The sequence below is a fragment of the Manis javanica genome, chromosome 2 (genome assembly GCF_040802235.1).
Source record: "Manis javanica isolate MJ-LG chromosome 2, MJ_LKY, whole genome shotgun sequence".
Lineage (NCBI taxonomy): Eukaryota > Metazoa > Chordata > Mammalia > Pholidota > Manidae > Manis > Manis javanica.
In genome coordinates, this window is record NC_133157.1 from 92,627,398 (window position 1) to 92,639,525 (window position 12,128).

A 12,128-nucleotide genomic window follows, 5' to 3' on the forward strand; every position below is an offset into this window, starting at 1 on the left:
AACCCAAATTGCAGGCGTGCCTGTGACAGGACCCTCGCTGCTGCCTTCCAACGACCACAGCCGCACCCTGGCGTGCTTCTCAGGTCCTCGCTGAAACGATGCCCTGGCCCAGCCTCTGCTGTCACAGACTTGACAAGGGGTCCAGATGACACCTGCTTGGACTTTCCCTTTTCAAGACAACATCAGCTGTTACTCAAGTGCTTAGAGTGGGAAGACACTGTTGTCTGAGAAGAGCACATTGTTAGCACACTCTCTACCCCCAAGAGAATGCCTGATTCCCACAGCAATTCAGACATTGTCCTTCAAAAGAGGACATTTTCCTAAGTGTGGCGAGAAAGCCTCATCAAAGCAGGTTGATCCAGCTGTCTACACGGCATGCAGATTTGGGGCCAACCTGTTTGTGAAGCATGTTTCCAGTGGGCTGGCAGCATCTGCTCTCCTGCTATGAAGACCCTGTCCTTTCCCACCTCACAGAGAAGTGTCACCTCCTGAAGCGAGTCAGCTGCAGCTGTAGAGAGAATACTGTGCCTCCAGTGGGGAGGGCAGACCCTGGCCGGGCAGCAGACACCCCATACATTGGCCCCCTGAGCTTCAGGCCTGCTCCAGGGCAGCGCCTGAGGGGTGATGGTCTTCCTGTATGGTTGGAATGCTACATGTCCACCTGTTCTGTTATGTGTAGTTGAGATCATGTATGTTACCTTGACAGATTGGGACACCATGAATGTTGAACTGAACTTGCTAACCTGAGTTCTGTCAGAGCTGTGGCCATAGGTGGGAAGCCCTGGGGCAAAATTGTGTTTGTCTTGTACAGTGCTTTGTTTTGTTTTTTAACTTTTCCCTGAAGTATAGAACAAAAAGGTGAACACATCGTAATGGTACAGCTCGATTTAACTTTCACAAAGAGCCTGGATAGAGCATCCCTGCCCTCCCAGAGGTTCCCGCCTGCCCTTAAGCACCATTTCCTGGCTCACCTGCGCGCATCATATGGTGTATTCTCTCCTGTGTCTGGCTTTCTTCATGTGATGTTTTGTTTGGAGGCCATCTAGATCACGTGGTTAGCAGTGGTCTGTTTGCTGTCCTTATGGCATGGAACGCTCTTGTATGAATATACCACAAATCCTGTCTTTGTACAGACGTTCAGCTGGGCTCATTCCCACTTGGAACACAGCTATAATCATTTGAACAGTCGTTAATCTGTCATTTGAGGCTCATGTGTATGTGTTTTGTTAGGTAGAATTGATGTATATAAAGAATGAGGTTTGAGCTTCTCTTGAGCAGTGGAGCTTTGCTCATGTGTGGCTCCTCTTCTATGTGGCAGCACCTGCAGGGCCAGTTCCCACTAAGCACCTTTGCCTCTGTGCCCCCATGCAGCCCATCTCCCTCCAGCACTCTCCCCCAGCCTCCGCCCTGCCTCAGTCCTGGGCTCTGCCATGTGCCCATCCTTCTGAAGGTGTGAGTGGCCCATTGTCCTCAGCATCTGCCTTTGGCCTTTGGTCAGAAGACTTGGGAAGGGAGGTGGCCCTGGAGTGATTGGGGTGGGGTAGTGTGTTTGGGTCATTCATCCTGTTCTGCAGTGTGGCAGGAGGCTCCTACAGGTCATCATTCCAGGCACAACAGCGCACCTGCTATTCCCTAAAGCTCTTCCCCTCCCTTGTGAAGAAGAGACCTCCACTTTATGTTCCTGTCAGGGTCTAGTGTAGAGGACTTAATTCTTTTCTGTGTGTGGTGTGTTATTTTTTTATTGTTTGCTTTTTGCCTCATCAGGCTTTGCTCTAACTATTGGAGAATTATTTTTACTATATCAAATAATATATTTGGAAATCATGAATAATGGGCACAGTATGTTATAAATAAGACAGATTACAAAACTGAAAAACTGGTATTCTCTGTGCTGACATTTTATGAACAGAAGCATTGATTGCCATAAAAGGAACTTAAACACAAATTTCTTGCATGACCTGATATTTTCCAACCATGGTGAAAATAAAAATAAATTTCTTAAGCCAAACTCTCATGTAATTTCCAAAACTCTTTCCTGACCTTCTCCTGCTGCAAAGGCAGAGAACCATGGTCAGAGTCCAAACACACAGGACTGAGAAGAACCTTTGGGATCATCTGCCAACTACAGCTCCGATGGCTAATGAGGGGGCCATGCAGTAGCTTTGGGGAGTTGTGGGGCCAGAGCCCAGTCTGCCTCAGTGGAATGATGGGCAACAGGTGTCATGGCTGCATTCGAGGGGTTGGCTATGGCTGTTCACACAATGACGTGTGTGTCATGCACAGGCACAGGGCCTCCTGAGAATGTTCTAGGCTTTGAGTCCTCACTTGGGAACGCCTGCTCCTCTACAACCCAGAGGTTGTGTGTGGTCGGCTCACACAAGGATGTCTGAATGGGGGAGGGGATGACCTGGTGTGTAGTTTTACATGTCCGCGCCTCCCTCGTGGACTTGGCTCTGGCTCGGGTTGTGCAGACTTTGTGCCAGAAGGCACGACCTGTTTGCACTCCTCAGCCTGCAGGTGTGCTTTGTGTGGAGGATACAGTGTTTTTAAAAACCAGAACATTTTATGTCAATGTCTAAATTTACAGCATATCTTTAAAAATCAATCTGATGAAGCTGGCCCTGAGTCCTGTGCAGTTCAGCTGCAGGTAAGCTGTAGGAGGATCCCTTAGATGGACATTGGGCCTCCCCTTGGCCTCCTGCCCTGTACTGTGCAGGTAAGGGTTTCTGGGCTTGCAAGCTGAGATCCCGTCCTCACCCATCGGAGATTCTCTCTGAATTAAGTAGTGCCTCAAAAATCAGTGTGCTTTAAGGAATGGGTAGAATAATAGTTTTGTTTTAAATAGGTTTCCTAGCTGTCACCATGGGAAAACCTGAAAGCAGTGAGTTCATCTACTTTCCAGATCTGTGTTTCCAAAGACTGTTTCTCCTGAGGAGGACCAGTGTTCCAGGGAGAGATGGCACACAGCAGGCTGGGGCTAGGGGATGCATAGGTATGCCCGAGACACCATGTGTACGACAGGCACGGGAGCAGGGCAATGACGGATGTGTGAGCAGAGTGAGGATGCGATGATGGCTGACAGCACACCATGTGCAGAGTCCTATTGGCAACAGCACAGAAAAGAGGGTAAAAAGGGCCAGAGCTTTTTCATAGAAGAAAGTTGACTGCTCAGTAGGAGTATTGAGTTAGAAACCTTCAGTCAGTGGTTGATGAGGCCACCCAGGGGATGGTTACTGGCTGGCAGGAGACCCACACGGACCCAAGCACCTTGCTGATCATTTCTTCCTCAGGGGTGGTGGCCACATCAGCCACAACTCAGTGCCACCAGTGACAGGCAGCTGACATGCCCCACCATGATGCATAAGGAGTTTAGGGTGTTGCCTGAGTGGAGGCCTCACCCCAGGTGTTTTACCTAAATCTGATTATGAAAAAACCATCAGACAAATTCAGGTTAGGGGCATTCTACACAGTAACTGGCTTGGACTCTTCAGGTATAGGTGTGGGCACTCTGTAGGTGGGGGACCATCCCCCATTGCAGCCCAGGAAATGAGGGGCTGGCCTGCAGTCTGCTAGATGCTGACCCTGACACATGGACACACAACACACTCATGTACAGATACACCATACACACAGACACAAAAAGACACACACATAGACAAAACAGTTTAAGGCACTGCTGGGACAACTGGGGAATCAGAATATGGCCTAAGTTAGAGGACGTGAATCAGTGCTAAGTGTCTTGGTTTGGTGATGTGAGGGAATGTGGTTGTCACATGATTGCATAAGGAAGTGTCCTCGGTCTAAGCCCTGCTGAAGTGTTGGGTGGATATCAGTGAGACCCACAGCTTACATCTGGATGATCCAGCCCAGTCCCCACAAATATGCAGGGATGTGGACCTGGAGAGAGGAGGCAGTAAGGAAAACGTGACAGAATGGTACTGATCAGTGAATGTAGGTGAAGAGCATGCAGGTATTCACTGTATTATTCTTCCAACTGTTCTGTGGTCTTAAAATATTGCTGAATAGCACTCTCTGGAGGACTCGTGCCGGGGGATGATCATCAAAAAGCCTCCACAGGGATCCGGACGATGCTGCGGTTGTGGCTGCATCCAGCCCACCATCTCCTGGACTTGCCATAAGAAGGAGGAGGGAGATGTCTAGGCTGGCATGTGCATACAGTGAGACAACGAATTTGACTGGATCTGTACTGTTGGAACTCAACCAGGAGTTGGGAGGGGTGCAAGTTGTAGCACCCCAAAATCTCATGACTATAGACTATCTATGGTTAAAAGAACATATGGGATGTGAACAGATCCCAGAAATGGGCTGCTTTAATTTGTCTGATGGTTCAAGTACAGTTGGAAAATATCCATCATATCATAGATAAATTTTCACAAATGCCTAGGGTGCCTAAATGGTTTTCTTGGCTTCACTGGAGATGGCTGGTAATTATAGATTTGCTTTGTTTATGTCACCGTATTCCTATTATGTCAATATGTGTGTGCAAATTAGTTAGTAGTTTAAAACCTATACATACTTAATGTACTATACAAGAAGATATGTCAAAGAAATAATCAATCCTCCCAAGTTTCCTTCATATGCTACATCTATAGCTTTTCTTCTTCCTTCCTAATTACAAACTTTAAATAGAATTCGTGCCTCATATCGAATTTACCGAGTATCATAATTCCTCCAGGTGGTAAAGATACCTCGAGACAAGTGCTGGGCATAGAAGCCACAGGGCATAAATCTGCAAAGAAGTAAAAAGCTAACCTTTGCAAACAATATGGCTTCTCTCTCACTTACCAACTTTACATTTCCCTGTATGGCCCCGGAAGATGACTGGTTAGCCAGAGACGGGTAAGATTCCTCAAGGGAGGAACAACCTAAGACAGGCACAGTCGCAGGGGGGCCATCAGGTGAGAATTTGGGGATCAACAGAGGTGAGGCTCAGAACCTCACCCCCCCTGCTTTGAGAGAAATCTTCTGCATCCGTGGATGTCTTGCTGCCCTTGTCTAGCCTGGATTAATACTTAGTCCATAGGCACACACCTGATCATCTGATCATCTACATTTGCCTTCTTACAGCACTAAACTATGTTTTCTACCTTTATCTTGCATCTACCTACCACTTCAGCATTTTATTAAAAATAAAAATAATAATAATAATAGGAGAAATGTGGGATCAACATATAAATCAAGTACAAAAATCAAATGAATATTCATATTTGACCTGATGGTTTATAGGTCATATTGCATGATCAAAACCGAAAGTTTCTGTGATGACTGCCCTTGTACTGTTCACCATGTAAGAATTTATTCACTCTGTAAGAATTCGTTCACCATGTAAGAACTTGTTCGTTATGCTTCAGAAGATTGGAGACTGACGAGAATTAGGCTTGAGATGGATTAATGATTGTACATTGAGCATTGACCCCCCTATACTGAATTTTATTGTTGTTAACAACCATTTGATCAATAAATATGAGAGATGCCCTCTCAAAAAAAAAAAAAAAAAAAAAAAAAAAATATTGCTGAATAATTGTAGGAAAAAAGCAGTTTGCCTTAAATTAATTTTAACTCTTTTACTTATCCTTAACTCTAAAGAATTATTTATGTATAAAATTTATTTCAAGTTATTTTAAGTGTTGCCCTGGATAGGTTCCCTGATTAGGGTACATGAATGCTTAGAGGATTCTTTGATATGTGCAGCATTGTGAATGTGTATTTTCTGTACAGAGGGCCTGTCTAAGCTTCCATCACCCCCTCAAAGGGGTCCGTCCTTCACATAGTTAAGAACTGCTGTCCTGAAATAGTTGTAGAATTGATAGTGCATTCTTTATTCTGAACACCATGATTAGCATTTCAGACAGGTCACATATAAATTTGGTAATTTTGGTGAATATAATTCTCAACTTAGTAAAACAAAGGAACCTTTAGCAGATTCCAACTTAAAGGAGCTCTGGAGCGCTGGTATCAAGTGATGGTTTAGTGTAAGTTTATTTGACCACAGAGATTCTGTTACTTAGAAACACACCATAGCATTTTAATAACATGATGTATTCCTTTTCTCTTCCAAACTAATATGTGTTTAGTGCAATCACATGTTATTTTTAATATGATCTGCTCTCCCTTGTGTGGATTCACATTCTTCACATTTTGTGCAAAGGAAAAAATATGCTAGACTGTAAGCTTTTACCCATTTTCACATAGAAAGAGAAACATAACTTCAAAGAAGAAATAGTCGTGCCTTTATTTTTTAGTTGTGTAGTCACCAAGCTCTATTTACTGTGTAGGAACATTCACTTTTTTGCAAATAACAGCATAGAACAGACCAAATTCCAACAGAGCTCACTGTCTCAATAGTTCCCTATTTATGTAGAAGCAAAGACACGTAAGAAATTATAGAATATGCCCAAGCATTGTTTAGGACACGCAGGATCAAATATATACTAACATGTGATGACACTGGTTACAGTCTGGTTCGCTGGATTAGTGCAGTTGAAGCTGAGGTTCCTCAGGGGTAGTAATGAAACACTTATGCCCTGGGAGAGCCATCTACCCCCACGTGCCACCTGGCTGCGGAAGGGGAGGCCAAGGCAAGTACCCCTAGGCCCACTCATGGGCCATCTCTGACTGAGCTTGAAGCTAAATGCGGTATCTCTCTTTTTAGAACAACCACAGTGAATCACATTTATAAGTCAGACTTTTCTTCCCTGTAATGAAGATTTTTTTCTAAAAACTCTGCTTCTTCACTATTCCCATGTCTATAACTAGAAATAGCTTCCACTCTGAGAGACCCAGTTTCTCCCTGGTCCCAGAGCTCCCCCCAGCCTCGCCCTGCGCTGTCTTTGGGTGTGAGCCTGCAGCGACGTCAGAAGCTGCTGGCCAGGGTTTGTCACTGGTGTGGCTGCAGGGTCCCCCAGGCCTGGACCTTCATGGGGAATGCAGGCTGGTCCGCTGCTCTCCCCACTGCATTTCACACTCTAAAGAATCCATTTCCTTAAATAATTCATAGCTATTATAGTTAGAGCCTGGTAGCCTTGAGCTAGTCATCAGACCTTCCAGCCTGCTGGTTTCCTGATAACATCAGTGAAGGAATGGGCACCCGCCTCATCTGTGTCCAGTAGCCATGGACATTACCTAACCTGACTGTCCCTGCACCTTTGTGAGGTGAATGTCATTCCCCCTAATCTCATAGGGAGGAAACAAAGTCAGATCTAAGCTTGGTCAAGTCTGCAGCCAGTAAGGATTCCAGTTCAGAATCACCATATGTGTCTTCTTTCTACAGGAATCAGACCTTATTTTTCATAAGCTTCAAGAGCTTAAGGGCCCCGGGAGTCATCTGACATAGGTTAGAGCTGGCAGAAGCTCCTCACTGTGTTTGTGGGTGCTTTGAATGTTCTTGAATTTTAAGTTGCCTGAGGATCAGAATCCATAGCTGTGGAGAGTTGGATAGTTCAGTTATCCTTCACTGTCTGAGTGCTTCTCTTGCAAGCAAACCCACCCATCTTCTGCATAAAGGAGAGGGTGGGGGAGACATCACAGAGTGCTTTACCAGCCCTTTGAGGTTTCACTTAAACAGCGGATTTTGAGTAGTTAATTTTTCTATGGCAGCATCTGTGAACCTGGTAATTCAAAGGGTGTTTAAAAATGATGACTTAGAAAACTGATTACCAGTTGTCAAAGCATAACTTCATTGTTCACAAAGTACACTCTGTGCTTTCCAGTGCCCATGTCAGGGAATGTTAGGAAGAGAAATTGTTCCTTAATTTTCTGGCCCTATAGAAATCTTTTTCAGTTCAGTTTCTCAATTTTCATTTAAAAATGGTTAGGTTTTGAATATTCCTTCTTCCCCTTTTGTTTAGGAGTAGTGTTAATACCAATGTCAGCTTACTGGGTGATGTTTAGCCTGGGGGGTCAACAGTTAGCGTCTCCTTTGGGCATAGATACAGAGATCCAATAAATGAATTGTCTCTGTTTTTCTAAGCTTAGCAACCTTCAGGAGAAACAAGATATACCCCCTACTTGTCTGCCATGCAACACCCCATATGCAAAGAAATAATCAGTACAAACCTAACTCATATGCCAGATCTGTCAGCAGCAGGGTGTAGAGCTGGACATCGGGAAGCCCCTGAGGTCAGGACAGTTGGATATGCCAGGGTGGTGCCTGCCCACCTGGAGGGCTGGGCTCCCTTGCCCCTCCTCACACACCCTGGTGCCTGTCCTTGCCTATGGATCCGCACAGACCCCAGCTTAGCATTTTCGCTCCCGATCTGTCCTCTCAGCCTCTCAGCACCCTCCTCTGTACCCCAGCCTGGCAGAGCACTGACCTATCTGCTCCATGGGGAGCCGCAGGGCCTGGCATAGACAGGATGCCAGCCTGCCTATGCCTTGAAGCGCTGGGCCACAGCCACCGCATGCATTCTACAGCCAGCCTTCCTGGTGTCCCCTGTCAGAGGTCAGTGGTCTGGTTGTCACGGAGCAGCTCTGGGGGCCAATCCCAGCCCAAGCTCTGGAGCACAAAGGGCAGACACACCAGCCAGACCTTCCTGCCCTAGCATACAGGAGACTGGCTGTGCCCACGCCATGGTGACCCCTGTACCTGAGAAGAGTGTCCCTGGGCTCCAGCTGGGCTCAGGAACACAGGCAGAGCCGGGCAGGGGGCTGGGAGGACCAGGGCGTGGGCAGCATTGTCTTCTGTGAGTCCTAGAAACTGGTGTGAGATTTAGAGTGCCTGTTTAGTGGTCCCAGAGAAAAAGGAGGCCAGGGCAACAAGACCTTTCTGAAGCGGCTTGGGCTGAGGGGAGAGCGTGTACATCCCCTGGGGTTACTCCCACCCCAGGTGCCACCAACCTGTGATGAGCTGTGTTGGAGACCACTTATCTGTCCCAAACGTTTTATGTTTGAGTCAAATAGTCCTAAAAGAGCAAAATGACTGCAAAATTGATCAGTGGAGACCACGCCAGACACTCCTGTGTCCTGGCTCCTAAATTATTGCCTTACCATTCCAGGCTGTACATGTCTTACCATATCATACCTTCAGTGCTTTTTGAAATAGTCTCTCCTACAATAAGCCAGACCTCAAAATTAAAATCTAGTTAGCATTCCTTTTACATATGTGCAAAGTGGACACACCATGAATGTTTTCAGACCATGGCTAGGCCAGGATTTCCTTAGAGTACATATGTGTTAGTAATTAGAGCATATTTCTAGGCCAAACAGTACATCTGGTTGTTTTTAACATTATATTGTAAAGAGTATTTGCTAGAGGACATTCATCACTTTTTTTTTAGTGGAATTCAAACTTGCTATCCAGCGCATGAAGTTTCAAGGCTAAACAAATTCAATGCTTGACATTCTATCTTTTAAATTATAAAAACAGTTGAAGTAAAAGCATCTTCCAATTTAACAATAAAGCATCCATCAGTCAGTCTGACTTTCAGACTTCCTAGAGATTCTGCCACTGCCAGGGTGTCCCTGAGAACACAGTAGAGTCTCAGCATGCATCCCTCCACACAGGAAGTGTAACCCTGGGGCTGTTGGGGGTGGCCAAGTTGCCCTGTGACTCCTGTAGCTTGCACACCTGAACCCAAGAAGTACAGGACCCCAGCCTTGCATGCTGCCCCCTGCTCTACGGCTTCATCACAGCAGGCTGTTTCCTTGATCATCTGCCCAATTGGCAGCTTGTCTGCCTCTACTACAGTGTATTCCAAGAGAGCAGAGTCCCTGTCTCTAGAACAGCATCTGGACCTGGCTGATGGCAGTCAGGGTACACAGGGCAGGAGTGAGGGGTGCCTGTGTGCTCCAGGGCGCTTGTTCTGTTGACTCCCATTTTTCAGTCTGAGATGCCAGCTTTGTGAAAGGCTGAGATTGCCTTAGGGCTTTTATGTCACAGCGTCTACACTCCCACAGTGAGGAGGAGCAGGTTGCTCTGGGCTCTCTACATGAGTGGGTAGCCCTGTCTCTCTGTTTTTGTCTGTCTTTTGCATTCCTAAACTGGTTATAAATCTCAGCTTTTTTCCCATAAGGTTCTACTTCTGTTCTTAGCCACACATAAGCCTTTGGCCCTTGATTCTAACTGTCTGCAGCATATTACCCTTGTTCATGTTGTAATCTCAAAATCTTAGCTGTTGAGAGAGGACACTTAGAAAGAAAGGCTTAAAAGTAATATTAACTCGAGTGGGGTATATCAAATATGCACATCTTGGAAGTTGCCTAGGGACCAGTCAACTTTGCTTGAATATGCTAGTGACTCTCAATTTTATGTGAAAATCTGTAGTGACTGGTGCACTCACGTGCACACCACATTCCAGATGTTTTAATTGCCTGGTTTCCACTACTGCTCTGTGAAGTGGGTAGTGAGAAAGTGGGCGGAAGACCCAGTAACTGAAGTTTGAAAAGCTGGAGTAACCTGAGCTGAAGTTCCTAACCTGGTGTTCTTTTTCAAGGCATAGAACCCAATACCAAGAAAAGTTGACATTGTTTCCATATGTATCTTTCATAAATTATTTTATAAATAAATATAAGAGGTTATTACATAATGAAAAATTTAATGCTATATAGTTTGGGTAGTAGGTTCTAATACATAGTAATCACTTTATGTTAAATTGAACTGAATAAAAGGATACCTTTTGAGGAAATTAGAGGGACGATATGTGCCAGCAATGGCCAATGGAGGACAAATTTTCAAAATTTCATGCAGTAGGTTTACATTTACAAGGTTATAGTCAAAGATAGTTACCCAATATTGTAAGCAAGCTCCACTACTTTCCGTAAAGTCTTTTGATCTTGTTTAAAGAATAATGAGGGTGATAGTAAAATACTGTTTTACTGTTTTGTGCAGAAAGTTTAGACTTACAGAAAAGTTTCAGAAGTAGTATAGAATTCAGATATTATCCTCCAGCTCCCCCTAATGCTAATAACCCACATGCATAAACATAGTACAGTTCTGAACCAGGAAACTAACATTACAATAGTGTTTTAATTTTACAATGTAATTAATAGAAGGAACTAAATTTAGGCTGGTAATTAGGTGTATTTATGCCAATAATTGAGGCATAGTGTCTTACAGAAAATTAATATTATTTTAACAGTAGGATAATAACACTAATACATAAATTCTACCTGGTGTTTTTTTTTTCCTGCTGTACACTTCTTGGCTTTGAACCCTAACACACATAACTTTTACAGGGACATAGGGAGCCCCTAGTCTAGACATCAGTGCAGAGCCTTTCACAAGGGACTTCGCAGTGGCTTCTTTCTGGAGTGTGAGGCTGAAACTCTGCAGCTGTTGGAAAGCCACTTATTGATTTGGGCTGTTCATCTGGACGGCGAGTCAGGTTGTGTCCCTTACTGATAACAAATGCTGTACCACAGACTCATGAGTACAATTATAAAAGATGAAGGGGGATTTGGATTACTTGATATTTTGTGGTTTAAGAACTATGCTTGAATATGATCTTATGCATGAAAATGCATAGGATGATATTTCTCTTGTTTTAATGTAATTGTTTTCAAGATGAAGATGTCCCAGGGTTGAATCACCATCTTCAGCACTGCAAATTTGTTCTGGAAGGATGTTCCTAAGGAAAGATAGACATGTAAGTCACTAATGGTCCTCCTAATATTTGGCCTTCATAATTTAGAAGTTGTTTTACATTTGTTTAAAAATCTTTCTTTTTAAAATAAAATTGGATATTTTTCTTACATTATACACCAGAAAAAATTGCAAGTATGTCAAAAATCTAAATGTGAAAACTGAAGCATAGTAGAACAAAGCATAGTTATACCCTGGGGATTAAATATGGGGAAAAATCTTCCCATTTATGACTCAATTGGCACTAAAAGAAAAGATTAATAAATTAGCTACAGCTTTTTAAAAATGCAGTTAAACTAACTTGGAGAAAGTATTTGCGACTTAGGTCACAAATAAAGGGCTAATACACAGAGCTTTCCTAAAACCTGGGCAGAAAAAAAGTGTACCTGGGTTAGCATTCACAGAAGAAAACCTGAATTGATATGTAAATGTGAAAAAATGCTCATTTTGTTCATAAGGGTAATGTGAGTGGGAACCATCCTGGCACTCTCACTTACTAGATTTGACACACACACAAAATCCAAAAGCT

At 44.2% G+C, this 12,128-nt stretch overlaps 2 protein-coding genes across 5 annotated transcripts in view; one reads left to right on the top strand and one right to left on the bottom strand.

Moving 5' to 3' along the window:
- Positions 1-12,128, top strand: part of CENPP (centromere protein P) — a 274,606-nt gene that overhangs the window by 175,704 nt on the left and 86,774 nt on the right. The window lies entirely within an intron of this gene.
- ECM2 (extracellular matrix protein 2) overlaps positions 10,496-12,128 on the bottom strand; it is an 87,799-nt gene continuing 86,166 nt past the window's right edge. For all 4 annotated transcript variants that reach the window (XM_036991365.2, XM_036991363.2, XM_073228883.1 and 1 more), the window contains one exon: positions 10,496-11,585. In XM_036991365.2, coding sequence (XP_036847260.2) covers positions 11,420-11,585 — 166 coding nt within the window. In that variant the 3' untranslated portion in view covers positions 10,496-11,419. The remainder of the gene's footprint in view (positions 11,586-12,128) is intronic.